Below are 27,612 nucleotides of genomic sequence, written 5' to 3' on the forward strand. Positions count from 1 at the left end.
AAATCCACATAAATCATCATGATTACTGTATGTTATTAACAAAATTATTCAGAAACAGAGAAATCTGCATTAAAATATCATATAAAATATTTGGGAGTTCATCTACCAAAACACAATCAGGAACTGTATACATATCCAAATACAGAATACTCTTTACAGAAATAAAGACAGCTCTAATTGGAGAAATACTACTCATTCATGAGTAGGATGAGCCAGCATAATAAAAATGACAATACTACTTGAGCTAACTGACTTATTCAGTGCCAAACCAATCAAACTATCAGAGGATTATTTTATAGAGCTAGGAAAAATAACTATGGTCATCTGGAGGAACCAACTGCTAAGAATACCAAGGGAAATTATGGAAAAAATAGGAACAAACAGGGCCTAAGCAGTACCCACTAATATCAGATCTACATTATAAATAACATATTATTATAAAGCAATAATCACTAAAACAACTGGGTACTAGTTAAAAAAAAGAAGCACTCAGTATGTGGAACAGAGTAGTTACATATGATAGAACAAATAAACACAGGAGAATAGTGTTCAATAAACTTCAAAACTCACTATTTGATAATAATTGTTAGAAAACCTGGAAAGTAATCTGGCAGATATTAGGTATGGATGAACATCTCATATCACAAATGAAGATAAATTCCAAATGGAGACATGAGTTAAGACATAAAAAGTGACCTCAAAAAGAAAGCAGAAGAGCAAGGAAGAAATTATCTTTCTGATCCGTAGATAAGGAGAGTTCATGGCCAAAAAAGGGACAGAATCAAAGAACATGAAAGGTACAATTATGATCATATACAATTTCTTATCTCTAAAACAAAGATAGTAAGAGTATCTACCTACAAGGGTTGCTGAGAGGATAAAATGCGATATGATTTGTAAACCCTTTGCAAACCTTCAAGCACTAACTATTGTTATTATTAGAAGTTTTCTACATAAACAAAACCAAGGCAGTTATAATAAGGAAAATAGGTAATAGGAGAAAAAAAATCTCTGTAAAAAGTTTCTATGACAAAATATCACATTCAAGATATGTATATATAAAATATATATATTCAAATTTTTACATCACTCACCAGTAGTAACACAGTTAAAGATTCGAAGTTTTAAAAGAAACAAATATAAGATATCAACATGAAAAAATTATGAAAATCACTAATAATTAGAGAAATGCAAATGAAAGCAACTTGGGATTCTACCTCACACCTATCAGAGGTTGGCAAAGATGACAAAAGAGGAAAATGACAAATGTCGGGGAAAATAGGCATAATAATGTACATAGTAGAGCTACATGTTACTTTAGTTATTCTGGAAAACAACTTGTAAAGATAGTTGAAAAATTATTAAACTGTGCATACAGTTTGATATACCCCAAAGAGATCAAAGACTCATATGTACAAAAATATTCATAGAGTCTCTTTTGGTAATGGCACAAATTGGAAACTAAGGGGTTGTTCATCTATTGGGAAATGGCTACACAAATTATGCCATATGGATGTAATTTAATATCATTTACTGTGCCATAAGAAATGATGAAATAATGGGAAGTTTCAGAGTATACTGGGAAGACACATATATCCTGATACATAGCGAAGTGAGCAGCAGCAGGGAAACACTTACACAATGACAGTAACATTAAAAATAACTTTAAAAGAACTTAGGAAATCTGACCTGTGCAATAACAAACCCCTATACCAGATCAATCACATAACCAGGTGATGGACTCATAAGGAGGGGCACACACATTTTTTTTAACATGACAAAAAAATCTGCTTAGTCTCATGAGGCATGTTCATTATGAGGGTTTTTTCTTTTTTGTTGCTGTTGTTTAACAGGGATGTGGGCAGAAAGAGGATGAAGTACAAATGTTTGGTAATGGAAAATGTTAAGAAAAAAACAATGCTATAAGAGGTTGCTTATTGCCTAACACAAAAGCTTTAAAATCTTTCTAAACAGATATTTTTTACAAAGCCAGAGCTACAGTTTGGACAGCACTCGATCTGCTTTGATTTCCTCCTTGATTCCTTGAAGCTATAAATGATCCGATTCCATAGGACTTAATGCTCATTTTTTATGTAAGCCACCTGCATTCTATTTTTTCCCCTCTACAAAACTATAAGGTCTTTGAGGGAAGTGACAAATATTTCACTTATCCATTTCCCCTAACACCTATCCCAATGAAAGACACACAGTAGGTACTTAAAGTGCGTATGGAATTAACTTTAAAAACTACATCCTTTTTCACTGTAATTTACTCTCACCCTGTTCTACCTTATTCTGAAGACCATGTCACAACTGTTCCTTGTCTTATCAGTTTTGTAATGGTCTTTGACCAAAATGAATTCAGAGCAGACTGTTTTGTATTACCTTTAAGGCTTATTATTTCTATACCTCCTCTCCAGTGTTAAAAAATAAACTATTAGCTGTTCACAGGCAAAGCAGATAATTCTCCTTTTCCACAAAGCAATACTCGGACTACTTTATGAATTTTCTCCATTTAAAACCATGAATGTATAAAGCATGAAAACACGTCACTCCAAATTAATGAGTATAGTCCCTTATATTTGAGTTCTCAAATCAAAATGTCCCCCCAATAATTACAATTTCTTTACCTCTTTACTACTTATTTGTCAGATGTTTACCTGTTTTTTTATCCTTTTTATTCATAACAAGTTGATGAAGACGTTCCTTTAGCTTGTTATATTCACGCTCTTTTCTCTTCATATCATGATTATACTGAGTTGCCCGACTCGCAATGATATTCTGTAATTTTTGTACCTTAAAAAAAGGCATTTGCTTTTAAATAGGTATTCCTTTAAACAATATATGCATTTGTATTAATAACTTCAAAAGTGAATAAGTATAAAGCCTTTTGCCCCTGGGTATTTTGGATGAGGACTATCTCATTCATCCCACCAGTCTCTATTAACTGGAAAGAAGCCAAATTTGAAGAATTAAAAAAACTAATCTTACATCAGTTCAAGAAATAATTCCCATACCTCCTGTGTGCAAAACGCCATACTAGTTTTAAGTCTTACTTTCTTCTATCAACTGAAATACTGCCTCATTAGAGGTGGCACAAAGAGGCAAAGACCATGTCTGCTGTCCAAGGAAAAGCCTAGCTAAGTTCGAAGAGCTCACTAACTGATATGGTGGGCCACCATTAGGTGATGAGATTTTTTTTTTTTGTCCAAAGCAACTCATCCAACCATTAATAAGCTGTGGAGAAAATGTAATCTGTATACACAACCTGAATAAATCACAAATCCTTGAGATTTTTTAATTTATCCAAAAATGTCGAAAAATGCTAAATTGCTTTAATTTTCAACTCAGATGAAAGTCCTTCTAGCTATACAATCTGCCCCCCAACACATAAAAAACACATAAAGGCCACAATTTTCCTATTTTTAAGACTTTTCTCCTAATTCTAAAGCAAGCTCACAAATTATTAATATAAGTCCAGTGCCAATATGGGAAAAAAATCCAGAACTGTTGTTCAATATTAGTATTTGTATGTCAAGAGGAGGACTCCTATGACAACAAATGATATTCTATCTATAATCACTTTCAAAATGAGAATATCCTTTAGGTCCTCAAGCCACAGTGCTATCTCAGAATTCTATACAAAATTGTCTAAATCAAAGTATTACATGGTTTTCACCTATTTACCACCTATTATATAATTTGTAAATATATAATATAAAATATATAAGGAGAGAGGAAAAATCATTTCAAAAATTATTTTTAAACCATTCTCTCATACTAGAAATTTTATACATTTATTGAAAATAAACAGGCATTCTGGATTTCTGAATTATCACCCAGCAGGAGTTATGTTGCAGGGCAATTAAGACAACAGCTTTCTTATACATAAATAAAAACTTTGAACTCTAATAACCAATTCTACAAACTTAAGTTTCAAGTCAGCAGGCCTAGATACAAAGCTAGAACTAAGAAATTAGGCCTGGAGACAAAAATGCTATTTGGGAGACAATATTCAATATTTTTGTAATGATCCTTATTATATAAAAAATCACTAATACGTGGGAATTCTGAGGGCATTATTAGGTGAAAAAGAGTGTGGGGCAGGAGTTGGAAACATCTGGTGGACATTAGGGGCTCAACTGTAAGAATAAGTGAAATTAAGTCACAAGAGCAGTTAGCCAGGAGAAGGAAGTTGATTAGCTATGACAAGTAAACCAAAAAGGATGGTAAATCTGGAGTGGAAACTTTATTGAATAAACTGAAACACGGCACACCGACCGACAATGTGGGACATGAGATTTTGCTCTTTCCTTCTTTAAGGAAAGAATGGACACAAAATCTATACACCTTATACTACCAGAAAAAAAATTCACTAGGACTTAATCAATAATAGCTATGACTCACCTCATCCTTCTCATTTTTAAGTAACTGGTGCAAGTTTCTGTTCTTGCCTTGCAGCTGTCTGTCTCTCTCCTGAAGCCCAATCATTTCCCTCCTAGATGTTTCTAGTTGTTCCTAAAACATCCATATTCAGCCTTAAGTAAAATTCAAATAGAATTCAAACTACCTACTTTTAGGAGTCTAAAGTAAGTTATAGATACATTTGAAATTTTTGCCATCTAAAATAAAAGATGGAGTTTATTCTCACACAAATTTTCTCTTTAAATGAAGAACGGCTATAAAATTAGGAAGACAAGTAGGTTTAAACAGCAGAATTTATACAGCCAAAGAAGTGTCATTCCTTGCAAGTTAAGCACTTCCAAAGGTAACACACTCCAAAAATGCTGCCATTTCTCAAAACGTTTTTGCCACTCCTAGAACCGGCTTCAAAGATTATGCCACAGTCTTAAGCATTCTCAGAAGAGACAAATCTTAACTCCTTCAGGTTCAATCTGGTTTTGGAAACGGACAAAAATAATTGAGTCAAATTTGGTGAAGATAGTTGATGACATGTTTCTGGATCAAAATTAGGTGACTATGAAGTAATATAACTGACTTTCTTACATGGTTTATTAACTCCAAAGACAATTTCTCAAAAAGGAATTATGAAAACGCTTTACACAAGAACATGATTAAAATAAAATACATAGCAACCCAAAGTGCCTGCCCTCTGAAGGGAACAGCATGCACTGTAGGACACAAGTTTTGGTGTTTGTGAATTTTTAACAAAATACAGACTTCATAGTCACACCTTCTATGCCTGCCTGGTGAGAACCCTCTGAAATGCTCCTGTTTTTCCAATCCTGGAGAGAAGTGACTATTAGAATACTGGCTCCCCTTCTGTTCTCAGCCCAAACTATTGAGGAAAATAGATCAGTTCCAGTTCCTAGCAGTTACTGTCTCAAAAATGAAGAAGGAATTCGACTCAGGGATCTATGTTGTAGTTCTGAGGTCTTCCAAATAAACTTTTGTCCTGGGAAGTGACTCTCATAATTAACTATCATGGTTTCTTCTAGAACCACAGAACCAGCCCAGAACCTGAACAGACCTGTTACAAAGCCTCTACCTAGCTACCCTAGGCCTGCAACTTTGATGATCCTGTGGGGCAGAGATAGTGTGCTAATTAGAGCACTGACCAAGGTTTTGTGTTACTTTCTGGACTATGAACTTTTCTGTTCAATGAGCCTTATATACTGAGCTAATCTCAAAAGATCTGCAGGATGTTAAATGAGGAAACATTCTTAAAACAAAAACAAACAACAAAAAATAAAACTGTTACTGTGAATGAGATGAGCTCAAGAGAAAATGGTTTTCAAAAGCAGCCAATATTAGGCTCTAAAGGGCCAGGCAGGCAGCAGGTGTGAGGAGCTGAGCAAGAAGCAGACTCTCTAAAATCCAAAAAGGAATCCAAAAGGTCACATAAAGGACAGACCAGTCACCATTCCAACATTCATAATATACCATTTCCCGGCAAGAAATATTAAAAAAGTTAATTTTTTTGTGTTGTTCAACAGAAGCAGGTAACAGACTGAGATAGATATGAGGAAATTGTCTGGGGGGAGAGAGAGAACGAGAGAGAGATAAGGAAGATGCTTGGATCATAAGACTATATTAAGAAAGATTCAGACTGAATATTGTCATTCTTATATAGTATACCTCATAAACAAAAGAAAACACATGGTATCCACTGCGCAATTAATTCAAAAGACCTTTTTTCTTAATAGACTGATTAGTAATTATTTAAAAAACTGCTATTGTGATGTAATAAATCAATGACCCAGAAAAACATTCTTCCATTTAAAAAAAGAAAAAAAAAGAAACAAGTAAAGCTATTATGACACTTTGCTATCGTCTTATCATTTGAAGACACAGGAGACTTCTGAAAGAAACAGCTCACCATCTAGGATCACTTTAACTCCTGGCCCACTATTACTCTAAGTACTGGCTCCTTTGGTACAAGCATTCTTTAAATACAAATGCTGCTCTCAAGGTTTCAGCTCTAAGCTTCTAAACAGGACTGTTTTCATTAGTGTTATCCACTTGGTTAGGAAACAAGTTCTTTAAAATTATAAATTTCATCATTATTATTCCTTAACTGTATCTGCCATATCCAGATGGTCACAAAAACAGTTCATAAAGTAAACATCTTCACTATAAATATTAAGATGTAAAAATTATTGCCTTCTTGCATTAAGTACTTGCATTAACACACAAACAACAATAGTAAGATAATTATCACTAACGTTTATTTAACATGTTTGGCAAATAAAACAATTGAAACTGTCTAGCATTAATTTATATAACATAATTCGAATGCAAATTGAATATAATTTCTACCTTCAGCTTGGAATAGCAGTTCTGCAGATGGTCCATATCACTTCCCAGTTTCAAATTCTGTGTTTCCACATTTTCCTGAGCTAGAAGGTTCTTTCGGTGAAGTACAAGTAGTTCATGGATACAATTTAAAACTGCAACTATATTTAAGTCTCTTTTAACCTCTTTACCTTTGGACTCTTCATATAATGAAGGAAAACCTAAAGTAGTCAGCTCCTGGTAGGAAAAAAATAATTTTTTTCTAAAAGCATTTGTTGAACAAACTTTAAGAAGTAGATAATGACTTTCCAATCTATCCCTGAAACACTTAAACATCACAATATACTTAATCTTTACTACAAAATTTTCTCTTTGAGCTATTAGATGCTAAGGTTGAAGAAACTGATTTCTGCCAGTTCTTTGTTTTTAAAATTACCTGATCAAGATAGGATATACTCTGGTCAACATTCTCTTCTGTGCAGAAAGCCCTGAAAAAATTGTGCACACTCTTTGCCAAAGGTAGTGAAGGACACAGAACTTGCTGTGAGTATAAACTTGAAGGAGACATATTGGTTTCTGAGGTAAACTGAGAAATATTTTTGCTTTCTGAAAGTCAAGAAAAAATACTTAATATAAATTATTTAGAATATTTACCAAAAAGCACTCTAAGTTACATGGATTTTAAGAGCATTTTCAAATAAAAATCAGAATTTTATTTAAAAAAATACAGTTATATTTATTCTCACAAAGGGCCAATGTGTAGAATAGCTTTTAAATCATTTTCTCTCCTTTTATCTCAACCACCATTAAATTAGAATATAAAGCTTTAATTTACACTTTACCATCAATTTGGGTCTAATAAATAACACAAATCTACTCAAACCATACCACACACAATTTATAAAAATGGTCATAGTCAATAAGCACTGATATTACGCAGTTACTATGTGTAAGTCCCTGCCCACAAGGAGCTCATAATCTAATGGATGAGATAACATGTAAATAATTAAATATATTTAAGATATACACAGAGTAGATGGAAGATAATGATAAGGGGCAAGACACTAACAGTAAGAAGAGGGTTTGAGCTGAGTCTTAAAGAAAACTGTGAAAATTAAGAGGCAGAAGTGAAGGAACAGAGAATTCTAGGCTATGTTCAAATAACTGCTAATTTAACAGAAGGATCAAGAGATAATATATGTAGACAATTGCGATATAGTCATTAAGTATTTAGAAAGCACAGAATTGCCAAAAATATCTTAACATCCGTAATTCATAATTCATCTCAAACTCTACCTGTCCATTATAACATATAACACCCTCTGAATTTCACTTGAAATGACAACTAGATTATTTATATGTAACAGCAGAAAACTGAGAATCCTGGGCTTAGAATCAAACAAAAAGAAAGTTCAAGTCCCACCTAACACATACTGTGTTTGACTATCACCAATTCACTTAACCTTTTGAGTCTCAATTTCCACATCTATAAAATGGAGACAATGTTTATAGTATCCATCTCATACACACATGTGTATGTATATATGGAGATATAAATGCATTAATGTTAGCTATTATAATATAGGATTAGGTTAAAAAAAAGGATTGATGATATAGTGAGAGAAGGGGATAACCAATTGACAGCCCACGTGATACCCTGGTAATGAAGCAATATTATGAGATCTAAATGAAAGCCTCAAGGACAAAAGGAAGGGATAAATGAGAGCTACGCAAGATGGACAAGCATGTAAGAGGGAGTACAAACCTCAGTGAAACACTGGCTTCAATGAAGCAGTCAATAAGCATTTATTAAGTGCCTACTACATACTGGGGGGCAGCTAGGTGGTGAAGAGGATAGAGCACCAGTGCAGGAGTCAGGAGGACCTGAGTTCAAATCTCACCTCAGACACTTGACACTCACTAGCTGGGTGACCTTGGGCAAGTCACTTAACCCCAAATGCCTCATCCTGGGACATCTCCAGTCATGCTGATGAATATCTAGTCACTGGATTCAGATGGCTCTGGAGGAGAAGTGAGGCTGGTGACCTGCACAGCCCTCCCTCATTCAAAACAAAGTCAAATGCAAGTCACATCATTATTTCTCTGATGGCATGGTCTTCTTCGGCAATGAAGGGCGAACACACTATGTACTGGGCATTTTGTTAAGTGTTGGGGATACAAAAAAAAGCAGGACAGTCCTTGCCCTCAAGAAGCTCATCATCAAGTATATATGTAGAGATTTTGGCCTTAGCAAAGAGGACCACATCTTTGTCAAAGAAAGGGAAAAAAAGATGATTTCCAAGTGTTTTAAGATGAGAAGAATGGGAAAAAATGATGCTAATACTAAATGGCTTCAATTATCTCAGTAAAGGGTAAGATCCACTGCCAAGTGACAGGGTAAGAGAGGGGAGAGGTAGGAATAGGAGGTGGATAAAGGGAAGAGAAGCTCTGGAACAGTTTCTGTGAGGAGTGGGCTAGGCAATCAATTAGGGAGGAATAAAGACTGCCTTGCTGCAATGAGGGCCAAGTTGAGGTTGTATAATGATTTTTTTAATATAATTTTATTATATTATTATTTATTTTTTTCCCTCCTATCTCCTCTATCCTCCACTGAACTACAACAAAAAAGAAAAAAAAAACCAGTACCAAATATGCATAGTTAAGCAAGCGAAGCAGATTCCAGCACTGAGCATGTCAAAAAACGTGTATTACGTTCACCTCTTGGTTAGGTATCTCTTTAGTCACGTTTTCAACAAACTATTTAGTCAAGGTAAGAATTTAAGTTCATTTAAGATACTACCTTTATTCTTTTTTAAACTATAATTACCTGATGATGGAATTGGCACTGTAATAGTCTTCCAATCTCCCATAGCAACCAAAACAGCTAGGATACCTGAGTGACTGGCTCAGCAATAATGCATTCGGTCCAACTGTTTTGAAAATCTTCTATGTAGGCATCATCTAAAAACAGAAAGAACATTTTGGCCACAATAGCAACTAGTAGAGCCATAGGATGTAGGTATATGAAAACCTAATACCCAACCAAACGATTATACTTATCGTCTCAAAAAAAAAAATCAAAGAAATGTCAACTATTTAGAACAAGAACAGACATAAACCAACGTATTACAGAATTCTACTACAGTGGGGTTACTATATAGCAAGACAAGAGGCAACTAAGTGGTAGGGTGGATAGACCACTGAGTCTGCAGTTCAAGTTTGGCCTCAGACATTTCCCAGATGCATGATCCTGGGCAAGTCACTTAGCCTCCGTCTGTCTCAGTCTCCTAATCTGTAATTTACAGATAATAACATCTACCTTACAGTGTTGTTTTGAGGATCAAATGAGACAACTGTAAAGCTCTCAGCACAATACCTGGTACACAGTAAGCACTATGTAAATGTTAACTGGGATTATTATGACAATCATGATGATGATTAAAAAGCACTTAGCACAGTCCCATGGCACATAGTAAGTACTCTATTAAATGTTTATTCCCTGCCTGCAATAGTCTTACAGGTTTTGCATGCTATACCGCGTCGCACTTGAGTGTTTCCATAAATGCCTTCGTTTATTCAATGCAGTAAAATGCATATATTATGAAGGCTGTGATGAAGCCTACAGAATCAACCTCTTTAGTACAGAAAGGTACTTTGTAATAGAATTATACTTTATATTTATTTCTTCTTAGATTCAAATATAAGTGCAACACAGTTTTAAAAACAACAATGACCAGAAACCCTGTTCTATGGACAAATGAAGTCCAATCTTTGTTCTGTAGCAATAGCTAATGAGTCTAGAACACACAGCACCTGAGGTTTTTTTTTTAAATGCTGCATGCTAAATAAAAAATAATATTCCTCTCTATGTAATTTCAAATTTTGTAAGTATTTAAACCATGATTTTGCTTGCAACAATATTAAAAAAACATAGTGAACCAAATGATGATCTTACTTGAATTAATGTTAAGATATATTAGCACATTTAAAAAAGTATTCTTTTAAACAGTATAAAACAAAATTCCATAATATCAAAATGCTATTTTTCCTGCCCATTTTCCTTATGAAAAAGTGGAAAGAGGCATATAGAAAACGTAAAAAAGTATTTATTTTTCAGTTAGGGTGACAGTTATGCAAGTAACAATTTTTTTAAAGAACAAAGACACCCACTTCTCTATATGAAACAAAAGAACATATATGGGGAGGACAGCAATAAAGGGCAAGTCAACCAATGCCTAGAAATTCTTCCTGGATTGGTCTCCTAATGCCATGAAGATCTAAGAAAAGGAAGCAGTCTCTGATTTCTTCCTGTTTTCTGCACACAACTCTGAAACAATGACAGGTGGAGATAAAAAGAAGATTCTTCCAATAAAAGATAGTACCCCATTTGGTGCAGCTAGGTGGTGCAGTGGATAGAGCACCAGTGCAGGAGTCAGGAGGACCTAGTTCAAATCTCACCTCAGACACTTGACACTCACGGGTGACCTTGGGCAAGTCACTTAACCCCAATTGCCTCATCCTGGGTCATCTCCAGTCATCCTGATGAATATCTGGGTCACTGGATTCAGATGGCTCTGGAGGACAAGTGAGGCTGATGACCTGCACAGCCCTCCCCTCACTCAAAACATAGTCAAATACAAGTCATGTCATTGTTTCTCTGATGGCAATGGTCTTCTTTGGCAACGAAGTTTTAAAAGCAGAGGTGTTTTCATTTTTGGTCCTGTTCTTGAGAGGTTTCAGTTTATCCCTGGATCCAAGCGGATCATCCCTCTCCTACTGTCCATCCATCCTCATCATTTTTATTACCTCTATGTCTGGGCAGTATTTTTAGGCAAATGGGAGAGGCAAGTGATAGCCTGCTTTATTTGAGTTCAGGAAAACGAAAACACAGTATTCATTCTATAAACACCATGTCAAAATAATTGTGCTTCTCTGCTCCCAGCCAGCAAAATATATAAGTTAAAATGAGAAAACCTTTACCATTTTACATTCTGAAATCTTCATGTCAAGGGAAATTAAAAATTCTTAAGATTAAAAAAACTCAATACATAGATCTAACTTTAAATTTACATTAAAGAATGAGTACTAAAAGTGGATCTATCTTTAAAAAATGAAATAAGAAAAACATCTATAGTAAAACAGCAGTACATTTTATTGAATTTTCATCTTCCACAAAGGTTAGTATGTGAGATGGTCCCACTAAGACTGCTCAAGATCTCAGTTTGGACTCAAGAGTCCCATTACACTATTTCTTGAACTTGTCATCCAAATCTGACACCAATCCTTTGTCCTACAAAATATGATACATATCAGTCTTTCTGAGAACACCAGACACTATATATGAAGTACTTCCCACTTTGGGAACCAAGGTAGAAGAGTGAGGACTACTCAGCAGAATAAACAGTTAAGAGTCCAGGCGTTAGGTGGGAGAGGTGGTCCAGTAAATTTTCGCCTGTGGCTTTCAAGAACAAGGGAACAGGTCACAAAAGGTGACACTCCAGAAGAGGATGTTCAGCACACCAAAAGGTCAATATATTCTTCTTAGTCTTTGGGACAAAATGTGACATGAGATGGGAAGAACTGTATGTTTACATCTTCAGGTTCTTGATCATTTTCTTAACAATCCACAATGATCAATGATCTCCATAGTGTTACGTACATACCCCAAAGAAAAAGTAAAATTCTCTACTGGAATATATATGTGGTTTTTATTTTCACAACTTTTTCAAAGAAATTAAATTTACTAATATTTATTCTACAGTTTGAAGCTAGTACTCTGTGAGGTCAAAAGTGAAATGGTCACAGTATATACTCTATGCTAACCTATACTAACCTCCAACAAGGAGGAAATTAAAACAATAATTAGAAATTACTTTCCCAATTGTATGTCCGTAAATTCAACAATCTAAATGAGATGGATGATTATTTTAAAAAATATAAATTGCCCAGAATAACAGAAGAGGAAGTTGAGTACTTAAATAGCCCCATCTCAGAAAAAGAAATTGAATAAGTCATCAATGAACTCCCTAGGAAAAAAATCTCCAGGGCCAGATGAATTTACAAGTGAATTCTATCAAACATTTAAAAAAACAGTTAATTTCAATACTATTATATAGACTATTTGGGAAAATCTTTTTATGATACAAATATGGTTCTGATACCTAAACCAGGAAGAACCAAAACAGAGAAAGAAAATTATACACCAATTTCTCTAATGAATACAGATGCAAAAATTTTAAATAAGACATTAGCAAAAAGAGTACAGCAAGTTATCACAAGAATAATATATGATCAGGTAGGATTTACACCTGGAATGCAGGGCTTGTTCAATATTAGGAAACTATTAGCATTATTGATCATATCAACAACAAAACTACTAGAAACCACATGATTATCTCAACAGATGCAGAAAAAGCTTTTAACAAAATACAACACCCATTTCTATTGAAAACACTGGAAAGCCTAGGAATAAAGGGAACTTTCCATAAAATAATATGCAGCATCCACCTAAAACTATCAGTAAGCATTATATGCAATGGCGACAAGCTAGATGCATTTTTAATAAGATCAGGGTTGAAACAAGGATGTCCATTATCACCACTGTTGTTCAATGTGGTATTAGAAATGTCAGCTGTAGCAATGAGAAGAAAAAGAAATTGAAGGAATTAGAATAGGCAAAGAAGAAACTAAGTTATCACCCTTTGCAGACGATATGATGGTGAAACAACTTTGGCAAAGTTGCAGGTCACAAAATAAAACCCAGATAAATAATCTGCATTTCTATATATTACTAACAAAGCCCAACAGCAGGAGATAGAAAGAGAAACACATTTAAAGCTATGGTAGGCACCATAAAATATCTGGGAGTCTACCTTCCAAAATAAACCCAAGGACTATATGAACACAATTACAAAACACTTTTTCACACAAATAAAGTCAGACCTAAGTAAGTGGAAAAACATCAGTTGCTCTTGGGTAGGTCGAGCCAATATAATAAAAATGACAATCCTGCTTAATTAATTTACGTATTCAGTGCCATACCAATCAAACTACCAGATAACTATTTTCTACAGCTGGAAAAAATAATATCAAAATTCATTGGGAAGAACAAAAGGTCCAGACTATCAAGGGAACTAATGAAAAGAAATGCTAGGGAAGATGGCCTAGCCCTACCAGATTTCAAATTGTACTATAAAGCAGCAATCATCAAAACCACTTGGTACTGGCTGAGAAACAGAGGGGGTAGACCAATAGAATAGGTTAGGTACTCAAAACACAGTAGTCAATGAATATAGCAATCTACTGTTTGATAAACCGAAGAACCCCAACTTCTGGGATAAGAACTCGCTGAATGACAAAAATTGCTGGGAAAACTGGATAACAGCGTGGCAGAAACTGGACATAGACCAATGCCTGCCACCATAACACAAGAATAAAGTGCAAATGGATACATGATCTAGGTACAAAGATTGATACTATAAACAAATTAGGGGAGCAAGGAATAGTGTATTTGTCAGATTTATGGAGAATGGAGAAATATATGACCAAACAAGAGACAGACAGCATTATGAAGTGCAAAATGGATAATTTTGATTATATTAAATTGAAAAGTTTTTGCACAAACAAAACCCAATGAGACCAAGATTAGGAGGGAAGCAGAAAACTGGGAAAGAATTTTTGCACCTAGTATCTGTGATAAAGGCTTCATTTCTAAAATACATAGAGAACTGAGTCAAATGTACAAGAATACAAGTCATTCCTCAATTGATAAATTGTCAAAGGATTGACAAAATTGTCAAACGGAGTTTTCAGAAGAAATTAAAGCTATGTATAATCATATGAAAAAATTCTCTAAATCACTATTGATTAGAGAGATGCAAATCAAAACAACGCTGAGGTATCACATCACACCTATCAGATTGGCTAACATGACAAAACAGGAAGATGATAAACGTTAGAGAATATGTGGGAAAGTTGGAACACTAATTCACTGTTGGTGGAGCTGTGAGCTGATCCAACCATTCTGGAGAGCAATTTGGAACTATGCCCAAAGGGCTACAAAAATCTGTATACCCTTTGACCCAGCAATATCACTTCTGGGACTCTATCCCAAAGAGATGGTGAAAATGGGAAAGGGTCCCACATGTACAAAAATATTTATAGCAGCTCTCTTTGTGGTGGCCAAAAACTATAAATCAAGGGGATGCCCATCAATTAGGGAATGGCTGAACAAGTTGTGGTATATGAATGTAATGGAATACTATTGTGCTATGAGAAACGATGAACAGGAAGACTTCAGAGAAGCCTGGAAAGACTTATATGAACTGATGCTTGAGGAAAAGGAGCAGAAATAGGAGGACTTTGTACACAGCAACAACCACAATGTGAGAGGAATTTTTCTGGTAGACTTAGTACTTCATTGAAATGCATGGACTTAAAAAATTTCCAACGGACTCTTGAGGCAAAACGCCTTCCACATCCAGAGAAAGAACTATGGAATTAGATAGCACATACAAACAGACTGTTTTCTTTTGTATTATGTTTTCTTTTGTTTTATGGCTTCTCCCATTCATTTTAATTTTCTATGCAACATGTATTTAATAGGAATGTATGTGTAGAACCTATATAAGACTGTACGCTGTCTCAGGGAGGGAGTGGGGAAGGGAAGGAGAATAACGCGAAGGGAGGGGAAAAAAATCTAAGATATATGGAAGTGATTGTCGAACACTGAAAACAAATAAAATATTTTAATTTAATTTAAAAAAGAAGAAGTAGAAGAAAACGTAAAGTACCTCATTCGAAAAACAATTGACCTGGAAAATAGATTCATTAGAGATAATTTAAGAATTATTGGACTACTTGAAAGCCATGATCAAAGAAAGAGCCTGGACAGTATCTTTCAAGAAATTATCAAGGAAAACTGTCCTAAAAATAGTCATTGAAAGAATCCATTGATCACCTCCTGAAAGAGATTTGAAAATGAAAATTCTAAGGAATATTGTAGCCCAAATTCCAGGACTATGAGGTCAAGGAGAAAATACTGCAAACAGCCACAATAAATTCAATAAACAAATTCAAATATCAAAATATCCTCTCAGGAATACACAGGATTCAACAGCTTCTACATTAAAGATCTGGAGGGCTAGTGATAGGGTATTCCAGAAGGCAAAGGAGCTTGGGTTACAATCAAGAATTGACTACCCAGCATAACTGAGCATAATCTTTCAGGGGAAAAGATAGTATTCAGTGAAATAAGGGACTTTCAAACGAAGTGTATCTCTATTAGGGCAGTTAGAAGAAGTATATATATAGACAGAGGGTGTGGGTATAAGCTGACTTTGATGTGATGATATAAAAAAAATTAAGACGTGAAAAAAAGAATTAATTGTACTAGAGAAGAGAGGAAACGGGGAGGCAGAATAAGGCATATGACATCACATGAAGAAGCACAAAAGACCTATTACAGCAGAGGGAAAGAAAGGAGGGGGTGAACACTGAACCTTACTTTCATCAGATTTATCTCAAAGAAGAAATAACATAAACAAACAGTTGGGTATAGAAACTTATCTTACCCTATAAGGGAAGGAGGGGAAAGGGGAAAGAAAGAAAAGGTGGTGCTGATAGAAGAGTAGGCAAATTGAGGGAGGTGGGGATCAGAATCAAAACAATGGTGAGAAGGGTCAGGGTAAAAGGAGAGAGAAAAGTACAAATGGGGTAAATAGAATGGAGGGAAATAATCAAAACTGTAATCAAAACTGTCAATGTGAATCGGATAAACTCTCCCATAAAACAGAAGCAAATAGAGTGGATTAAAAACCAAATGTAGTTTCCTTCCTTGTCTTTTTAAATTAGATCTGTTTTTGTTTTTTTCTTTGTGTTAGATCAAGATTGCTACCCATGCTTCTTTACTTCAACTGAAACATAACATGTTCTCCTCTAATCTTTTTCCTTTACTCTGTGTGTATCTTTTTGCTTCAAATGTGTTTCCTGTACAGGTAGCAATCCTGAACTAATACAAAGAAAAAAGGAAAACGAGATCTAATTAAAGGAGATAATGAAGGAAACTACATCTTGCCAAAAGGTACCATAAACAATGAAGCAATATGAATACTAAACATATATGCACCAAATGACATAGCATCCAAATTCTCAGAGGAGAAGTTAGTGAGTTACAGGAAGAAACATAAAACAAAATTATACTAGTGTGGGATCTCAACTCACTCCCTCTCAAAACTAGATAAATTGAATCACAAAATAAACAAGAAAGAAGTAGAAAGTGAACAGAATTTTAGAAAAGTAAGATATAATAGACCTCTGGAGCAAAGTAAATGAGGATAAAAAGGAATATATTTTCTCTGCGGTATACGGCACCTACACCAAAAATGGACCATGTACTACGGCTTTTAAAAATCTCACAATCAAATGCAGAAAGGTAGACGTATTAACTACAACCTTTTCAGATCATGATGCAACAGAAATTATGTCATGGAAAGATGCACTAAAAATTAAGTGGAAACTAAATAATCTAATTCTAAAGAATAAGTGGGTCAAACAACAAATCACAGAAACAAATCAATAATTTCATGAAAGAGAACAACAATAATGAGACAACATATCCAAAATTATGGGATGCAGCCAAAGCAGTTCTTAGGGGAAATTTTATATCTCTAAATGTTTACAAGAATAACAGAGAACGAGGAGAGCAATGAATTAGGCATGCAACTAGAAAAAGAACAAATTAAAAATACCCAGTTAAAATATCAAATTAGAAATTCTGAAAATCAAAGGAGATTTTAATAAAATTGAAAGGACACTACTGAGTTTAATAAAATTGAAAGGATACTATTCAACTAATAAATAAAACTATGAGATGGTTCTATGGAAAAAAAAATAAAACAAAAAAAGAAAACCAAATTGTCAGCATCAAAAATGAAAAGGGTGAATTCACCTCCAATGAAGAGGAAATTAAAGTATTAATTAAGAGCTATTTTTCCCAACTGTATGCCAATAAATCTGACAATTTAAGTGAAATGGATTAACATTTACAAAAAAATATAAATTATCCAAGTTAACAGAAAAGAAAATGAAATAACTTAACCCCATTTTAGAAAAAGAAATTAAACAAGCCATCTATGAACTCCCTAAGAAAAACTTTCCAGGGCCAGGTGGATTTACAAGTGAATTCTACTAAATATTTAAAGAACAATTAATTCCAATACTACATAAACTATCTGGAAAAACAGATGAAGAAAGAATCCTACCAAATTCCTTTTATGACATACATAGGGTGTGGACACCTGCATACGAGCCAAAACAGAGAAAGAAAATTAGAGACCAATTTCCCTAATAAATATTGCTGCAAAAAATTTAAAATATTAGCAAAGAGATTACAGCAACTTATCACTAGAATAATACACAATGAGATTTATGCTAGGAATGCAGGGCTGGTTCAATATTGAGAAAACTATCAGTATAAATGACTATATCTATAACAAAATTAAAGAAATAATGATTATCTCAATAGATACAGAAAAAATTTTTGACAAAATACAGCACATGAGAATAAACGGACTTTTCCTTAAAATGATAAGCATTATCTATCTAAAACTATTAGCATGCTTTATTATCACCACTATTATTCAATATTGTATTAGGAATGTTAGTTTTAGCAATAAGAAAAGAAAAAGATATTAAAGGAATTAGAATAGACTATAAGGAAACACAACTATCACTCTTTGCAGATGATATAATGGTATATTTACAGAATCCTAGAAAATCAACTAAAAAACTACCTGAAACAATTAACAACTTTAGCAAGTTGCAGGATATAAAATCAACCCATATAAATCATCAGCATTTCTATATATTAACAACAAAGGCCAGCAGTAAGAGAAAGAAAGCGAAATTCCAATTAAAATAACTGTAGACAACATAAAGTATTTGGGAGTCTAAATGCCAAGACAAACCCAAAAACTATATGAACACAATTACAAAACACATTTGACACAAATAAAGTCAGATCTGAACTGGAAAAATATCAATTGCTTATGGATAAGCTGAGCTAATATAACAAAATGAAAAGTTACCTAAATTAATTCGCTTAGTGTCATACCAAACTATCAAAATTTTAATTTACAGAGAATTTATAGAGCTAGAAAAAATATTAACAACATTCATCTGGAAGAACAAAAAGGTCAAGAACATCAAGGGAATTAGTGAAAAAAATGCAAAGGAAGGGTGACCTAGCCATACCAGATCTAAAAAGGGGCAATCATCAAAACTGTTGGTTACTGGCTAAGAATAGGTTAGGCACACAGGACATAGAAGTAAATGACTACAGTAATCTACTATTTGATAAACCAGACTCCAGTTTCTGGACCAAGAACTCATTACTTGACAAAAACTGCTGGGAAAACTGGAAAATAATATGGCAGAAACTAAGCACAGCCCAATAACTCACATTCAGGGGTGGGGGAACCTGCAGGTTCGAGGCCACATATGGCCCTCTAGGTCCTCAAGTGTGACCCTTTGACCAAAGTCTGGATTCAGTCAAAGGGCTGCACTTCAGGATCTAAAGGGCCACATGTGGCTTCAAGGTCGCAGGTTACCCACCCCTATATACCAAGATAAGGTCGAAATGGGTACATGATTTAGACATAAAAGGTAATAAAGCAGATTAGAGAGCAAGGAATAGTTTGCCCGTCAGATCTAAGAAGAAGGGAAAAATTTATGACCACACAAGAGACAGAGAATGTTATGAAGCGCAAAATGGATAATTTTGATTATCTTAAATTAAAAAGTTTTTGCACAAACAAAACCAATGCAACTAAGATAAGAAAATGCTGAGGGAAGTGAGCAGAACCAGGAAAACATTCTACACAGTAACAGTAATATTGTGCAGTAATCAACTAGGACACACTGAGCCCTTTTTTCAGCAATACAAAGATCCAAGATGGGTTAACCACATACAGGGTAAGAACTATGGAATCCAAATACATATTGAAGCACATTGTTTTCACGTTTTTTTGTTGTTTTTACTTTCTCATGGCTTTTCCCTTTTGTTCTGATTCTTGTTTCACAACATGACTAATGTGGAAATGTTTAACATGACCGTACATGTATATTAAGATTGCTTGCTGTCTTGGGAAGAGGGAAGGGAAGTGAAAGAGGGAGAAAAATTTGGAACTCAAAATCTTATAAAATGAATGTTGAAAACTTCTTTATATATAAATGGAAGAATAAAATACTGTTAAGAGAAAAAATTATCAAATCTGATAAAAAATGTTCCAAATGAGGCATATAAAATGAGGCATTTAGGGGGCACGTGGGGGGGAATGTAGGGGATTTGAATCCTTTTGTTAAAAACATAAAAATCCAACACCTTGCAACTAGTTTGTAAGTACAACTGATTGACACCAGGAAAAAATGGAAACTTATTAGTCAAATTTAAACAACTATCTTTGCATATCTAGTGAATGAGCATCACAAATTGGTAAGTCAATGATTGTCCTACATTTAAATCTACACTGAAGCTATTTTTTTCTAGCTATAAGTACTAAAACTAAATATCAAAATAAACTTAGTTTAGAACCAGTGTTAAAACAAGATTTTTCAAAAATAACAAAGCATATCTAATCATATTACAACTCACTAAAAATGTTTTATGAGAACAAAAATTTTTTACTCCATTAATTAGTTTTTAAAAAACGCTTTATTTTCATCTTCTCTTTTTAATTTATATTTCTGTATGTACATTATATGTAATGTGTATGTGTATACAAAATAAAGATATTATGGATATGTGCTCGAAGAATTTTGATTGACAATGGTAGCACAATAAAAATTACTTGAATACCACTGCTGTAAAACCAAGAAAATTAGGCATCTCCATATCCAGCAAAAGGAAGCCAATAAATTTATATTAGTTTATTTTATATCTAAATTAATGAATCAAACACTAATAAAATGCCTTGTCTTTTAAAACTATTTCATTCTTACCTGTGAACTTGCTTGTTCTTCTATCTATAAATTCAAAAATGATGTCTCCACTGTAGTCCTGTTAAAGAGGAAAAAAATCAAACTGCAGAGCATTCTGACAACTATTTGGAATGCTTTCCTGCACTATATTCTTGTCCAAATGGCCCTCTGAAGGCCAAAAAAATTCATTTTGGCTTCTCATTTGTTTCACATACTAAAAATACAAAAAACGTCTTTTGTTAAAAGGTGCAAACTACTCAGGTTTCTATTAAATGAATGTTACAGCTGAGTCCCTCCAAAAAGGGATTAGAGATTAAGGAAGCAAAATGATGTGCTTAATCTACAATTTCAGTCAAAAAGGCAAATTCTAACTTCCAAAGATAGTCATTTTGGATAAATCCTTAGCCAACTTCAAGAAAAACTGAACAAAAGAAAAAAATTTGCTTTAAAAAGTTCACATTGCCACAAAACATTTTGCCCTAAAAGTTCCAAAAAAAAAAATCACATTGTATTAGGCATTTGTTAGATACAATTTTCTTTTCAAAGGCATGATGGGGGTGTGTATATGTAAGTACATATGTGTATGTGGGTATATATTCATGTAATAATAAATCTGATTATAATAAGGTTCTATTATTGTATTCTCTTTAGTTCATGATTCATTACAACAGAATTCAAACAAAAAAGTCCTTTAAAAGTTCATATGGCTACAAAATATTTTATCCTAAAAATTTCAGCTTCACTAAAAGTAATCATATTTTATATTAGACATTTGTAATATATAATTTTATTTGCAAGAGCATGATGGCTGTGCATACATATATGTCAATTAATGCAATAAAAATCTTGTTATAATAGGGTTGTATTATTATAACATTCTCTCCTTAGAAGATCAAGATTCATTATATTACAACACATTTCACACACACACAAATCTTTTCCTTTAAAAGTTTACATTGCCACAAAATCATTTTATCCTCAAACCTTCTGAAGAAATACTGTCAAAGTAATCACACTATATTAGACATCTGCTTTATATAATTTTATTTGCAAGGACATAATGGTTGCATACATATATAGCTACACAAATATTGTAATAATCCATGCAATAAAAATATTGCTATAAGGATTTATTATTATATTCTCCTTAGCTCAAATTCATTGTAACACAATTCAAACAAAACTTCTCCTTTAAAAAGTTATTACTACCTGCCACAAAATCATTTTATCCTAAAAGCTTAAGAAAAATACTATAAAATTAATCACACCATATTAGATATTTGTTATATATAATTTCATTTGCAAGAGTACGATGGTTTTATATATATATACATGCTAATTTGTGCAATAAGAAATATTGTTATAATAGAGTTCTATTATTTTCTCTCCTTAGATATTCAAGACTCACTATTCTACAACAGAAACCAAACCAGAAAAACCTCTCCTTTAAAAAGTCCACGCTGCCACAGAATCATTTTATCCTTCATAAGAAACACCAGAAAATGAATCACATCATATTAGCCATTTGTTACATATAATTTTCCTTGTAAGGGTACGATGGTTGTACATTGACATAGATGTACAAACAAATACATGCATATATACACAGAGATATATATTAGCTCATGAAATAAAAAATCTTCTTATAAAAAGTTCTATTATATTCTCCTTTTTGCACCAATCATTATAATGTAACTCAAACCAAAAAAAGTTTTAAAAAATTCACACTGCCACAAAATCATTTTGTCCTAAAAGCTTCAGAAGATACTATAAAACTAATCACATTATATTAGACATTTGTCATATATAAGTTTATTTACAAGGGAATGATGATGTGTGTCTATAAATCTAAATATATACATACATATATGCTAATTCAAGTAAACTAATCTTGTTATAATAGGCTCTATTATTATATTCTCCTTAGAAGCTAGAAATTCACTATATTACAATGTCATTTTTAAAAAAATCCCTCTCCTTTAGAAAGTTCATACTGCCACAAAAGCTTGAGAAGAAACAATATAAATTTAATCACATTATGTTGGACATTTGTTATGTGTTATTTGCAAGGGAATGATGGTTTTAATATGTATATACACATATTCATATACATAAATACACATATGCACACATATATGCTAATTTATGTAAAAATAAATCTTTATAGTCTCCTTAGCTCAAGATTCATTATAACATAATATAACAAAATCTCTGCTTTAAAAAATTTAAACAATGCTACAAAAACCATTTTGTTATAAAAGCTTCAGAAGAAATACTATCTAATCATATTAGGCATTTGTTATAATTTTATTTAAAGAGAATGATGGCATATATTACAGACATACATTACATATATATACATACACTATATACACACACACATTTTTGTGTCTACACTAATTCATGTAAAAGCAAATCTTTTTATAAGATTTTATTTTTTTATATTATCCTTAGTAGCTTAAAATTTACTAAAACATAATTCAAAAAAAATTACCTGCTTTAAAAAGTTAAAACACTGCCACAAACTCATCTTGTCCTCAAAGCTTCTGAAGAAATACTATTTTTAAAAAAGTAGTCACATTACATTAGGCATTTCTTATAAATGATTGTATTTGAAAAAACATGATGGTGTGTGTATATATCTATCTATCTAACCTGTAGATCTATGCACACATACTAATTCACATTAATAGATCAGGTTACAACAGTTTTATTGTATTCTATGTAAAAGCTCAAGATTCATTAAAACATAATTCAAACAAAAAAAGTTTTAAAAAGTTAATGCTGCCACAAAATCATTTTCTCCTAAAAGCTTCAGAATACTGTAAAAAAAAATCCTAATCACATTTGTCATATGTAATTTTATTTGTGAAGGCATGATGGCATATATGTATAGATATATATGTACATACAGATATACTAATTCAAATTAATAACAAATGTCATAATAGTTCTATTATATTTTACTTAAAAGGTCAAGATTTGTTATATTATAAAATAACTGAAACCAAAAAAACCTTTGCTTTAAAAATTTAATACTGCCACAAGATCATTTTATCCTAAAAGCTTCAAAAGAAATAAATATAAAAATGTCACATTATATTAGATATTTGTGACCTACAAAATATTATTTGAAAAGGTATGATATGTATGTATATATACAATTCATGTTAATAACAAATTATGTTACAATAGTTTTATTATATTCTATTTAAAAGCTCAAGATTCATTAAAACATAAGTCAAACAAAAAAAAAATCTGTTCCAGAAGACATATTTTAAAAGCTAGTCATATTACATTAAGCATCGTTATATGAAATTTTGTTTGCAAGTGAATTATGCAGAGTATATAAAAATATGCATATATAACATACACACCAATTCATTTAATAACAAATCTTGTTATAATAAGGCTCTATTATTAGAGTCTACTTAGAAGTTCAAGATTCATTATAACAAATTTCAAACAAACAAAAAGTGTCTCCTTTAAAAAGTTACCAGATCCACAAAATCATTTTGTTCTAAAAGCCTCAGAAAAATACTGTAAAACTAGTCACACTGTATTAGGTATTTGCTATATATAATTTTATTTGCAAAGGCTTGATGGTGTATGCACTTATAAATAAAAACATTTACACATTAATTCATGTTAATGATAAATAAATCTTATTAAAATAGTTTTAGTATACTCTACTTAAAAGCTTAAGATTAATTATAATTCAGACAAAAAAATTCTGTTCCAAAAGAAATAATATAAAAAAAGCTAGTCACATTATATTAGGCATTTGTTATATAAAATTTTATTTGCATGGCCATGATGCTGTGTGTACAAATATGTATAAAATACACATGTAAATATACATACATGTATGTATGCTAATTTGTGTAATAACAAATCTTGTTATAACAGGATTCTATTATTATATTTTACTTAGAAGTTCAAGATTCATTATAACACAAACAAAAATCTCTCCTTTAAAAAGACATACCAGGAGTCACAGAATCATTTTGCTCTAAAAACTTCAGAATCCTATAAAACTAACCCCATCATATTAAGCATTTGTTTTACGTCATTTTATTTGTGAGGGCATGGTGGTGTACGTATATAAAACACACATATATTTATATAGTAATTAATGTCATAATAAATGTCATAGGTTTCTAATAGCACATTTTCCTCAGGAACTCAAGATTCACTATATGGTAAAATGATTCAAAGAACAAAAACACCCTCTACTTAAAAAAATTCATACTGCCACACAATCATTTTGTCCTAAAAGCTTCAGAAGAAATACTATAAAACTGATAACATTCTATTATTCATTTACTGTATATAATTTTATTTGAAAGGGCATGACTATGTACACATGTATAGTAATTCATGTAATAACAAAGCTTCTTATAATAGGGCTTTACTATATACATACATACACACACACACACACACACACACACATTCTCCTTAGAACCTCAAGATTCTTTTTAAACAATTTAACAACAAAAATTCTCTTCTTTAAAAAGTAACACTGCCACAAACTCATTTTATCCTACTAAAAGCCTTAGAAGAAATACTGTAAGACTAATCATATTAGGCATTTGGTCAAGATTAAGGGAGTTGTCATTTTTTTAAAGGTAAATTTGAATATGACAACCAAAAGTGAAAAAAGTCCCTAAGAATACAAAATTCTCCTTTATAAAAATAAATCATTTTCCTCATCCAACTCAAATACAGGTAGAGAGCCCAAGCTAACTTTTTTCTATGCTTGACATAGCAATAAGGGAAGGAAACCAGACCTACAAAGAAATCATGAAATAAAGAAAACAGGTGTCCTCTTTCTCCTGTATTCCCAATGGCATAGGGGAGGTTTTGTTGCAGTCATGTAGCATTCTCATAACCTTCTAAGCTCCAAAGCACTTTTTTCTCAGAGATTCAAATCGGTGAATTATAGGGTCCAGAGAAATCTTCCCCAAGTCACTTCACTGCAAGTCCATCTTTGTAGAGTTTCAAAGTATGCTTTTTATTACCTTTTATATTCCTTTAACCTTTATTTCAGAGTAAAAAAATTTCAGAGTATTAAATGAACAACAATGGTAAAGTTGTGTACTTAATGTTTAATTAAAAAATGGCTATTTGGGTCATTTCTTATAAAAAATACTGGGTTTTAAAAAAAATCTTAGCACCATTTATAGGTGAAAAAAATTTACAAGACAGATTCCAGTAGGTATATATGGGGCAAAATAAACTGGAAAGCTGTATAGCATTTCTTTCTGAAATTATACAAGGGTACCCCCAATGTACTCTCAAGATGTATTCTATTTGGCCTTAGGTACAAGAATTTAGCAGGAATGGGAAGGTATTACAGATAAAAGAGATTATTGTTCTACACAAGGAAAAACTTATAAACAATCAGAACTAAGCAGTGATGCAAAGGGTCAGCCAGCTCTGCTGTAGAGAAAAGTGTAGGGCTCCCCAAGATTGTGAGACTGCCCAAGAGATTGTGAGATTCCTTCCCCACACACACTCCACCCATCCATCTGGGAAGCCATGGAGGGAGCAGAATCCTGCCTGCACTGGGAGTAAGAGTAGACTACTAGATATCTGATGTCCCTTTCCAACTCTGAAAAATCTGGGATTTTATCAGGGGCCCTTCCAGTTTTCTTGAAGCTGAAATCTATATGTTCTCCTTACCCCTAAGCCCTTTAAAATGGGAACCCCTTAAGATAGGGACTGTTTCTCTTTTCAATTTGTTCATCCAGGGCTTACCACAGTGCTTTAAATATGGTAAATGCTTAAGAAATTAATTTTAATTAACTCATAAGACATTAGTCATGTGCTATATGAATACATATAAACATATGAAATAAAAATTACTCTCCCATCTGCCTCGTGGTCTGAGCTCCCCAAGGCAGACTTGTCTCAGTCTCTCCAAAAGAATATAGTACACCCTGGGGTACCACTAATAAGACTCAGGAAATATTTGTTGAATGGAATACACAAAGCATTCCATCTCTCCTCTCCTTGCCCTGGTACAGCTGTCTCCCTTCCCTCCCTTCATCTCCTAAAACCTGGAATATTCTCCCCTCCACCATCTTCACTTCCTTGGGTCCCTAGCTCCCTTGTTCAAGTGCCACAACCTTCAAGAGATCTTTTTAATGATATCTACCCTTTCTGTACCCTACCTTTTACTTTATCTCCTTTGGTGACCAGGATTCCCACCTCTCACCCAGAATATCAAGACAATATTAATATTATAGAAGAAATTTGGTATGACCCGTTCTCCTTTTCTTTAAAATTGTTTATGCAATATTTGAATTACTTGTTCTTAGAATGATGACATTTGTTTATAAATATTTGTTTCTGTAGTTTCCTCCTTTAGTAGTCTATTTATGGCTAGCTTGATGATTCCCCCCACCCCAAGATTGTTACTTAAATTCCCTGTTTCTTAGTCTGTTTTTCTGGGTACCTTGTGTTTTTACATACATTCATCTATTTCATTTAAGTTGCTGATTTCATTGGCATGGAAATGGGACAAACTGTTTCTAAAAATTTTCTTCACTTTTTAAATGCAGATACTGGCAATTTGGTTTTCCTCTTTTTTAAAAAAATCAAATTAGCTAATGATGTTTTTTATTTTTATTTAAAGTCAATTTACAACTCTGTTAATTCAGTGGGGCTTTTTGTTTTTGCTTTGAATTTTGTTGTTCTCTGATATTCAAAATTTATCTAAGTTTTTCATTGAGATTTCATAATTAATTAATTTTCTATTTCTTTGCATTCCCAGTTCACTGATTTGTTTGTTCTCTTTTTTTGTGATTAAAGTATTTTAAAATAAAACTTTGCCTTAGGAGGCTCCTTATGTTGTATCCCCTAAATTTTGTT

The 27,612-nt window shown here is 32.9% G+C and overlaps 1 protein-coding gene across 23 annotated transcripts in view; it reads right to left on the reverse strand.

Moving 5' to 3' along the window:
- The window catches only part of SSX2IP (SSX family member 2 interacting protein), a 68,202-nt gene that overhangs the window by 27,284 nt on the left and 13,306 nt on the right, over positions 1–27,612 (reverse strand). For 5 of the 23 annotated variants that reach the window (XM_072648890.1, XM_072648886.1, XM_072648885.1 and 2 more), the window contains exons 2-7: positions 20,755–20,812; positions 9,584–9,717; positions 7,193–7,362; positions 6,781–6,993; positions 4,408–4,518; positions 2,661–2,796 (exon numbers count right to left, since the gene is read on the reverse strand). In XM_072648890.1, the coding sequence (XP_072504991.1) occupies positions 2,661–2,796; positions 4,408–4,518; positions 6,781–6,993; positions 7,193–7,362; positions 9,584–9,626 (673 nt within the window). In that variant the 5' untranslated portion in view covers positions 9,627–9,717; positions 20,755–20,812. Of the gene's footprint in view, positions 1–2,660; positions 2,797–4,407; positions 4,519–6,780; positions 6,994–7,192; positions 7,363–9,583; positions 9,718–20,754; positions 21,422–23,227; positions 23,291–27,612 lie in introns of those variants that run through there. The other 18 variants (XM_072648893.1, XM_072648891.1, XM_072648887.1 and 15 more) reach the window with 10 other exon arrangements.

The sequence above is a fragment of the Notamacropus eugenii genome, chromosome 2 (genome assembly GCF_028372415.1).
Source record: "Notamacropus eugenii isolate mMacEug1 chromosome 2, mMacEug1.pri_v2, whole genome shotgun sequence".
NCBI classification, from domain to species: domain Eukaryota; kingdom Metazoa; phylum Chordata; class Mammalia; order Diprotodontia; family Macropodidae; genus Notamacropus; species Notamacropus eugenii.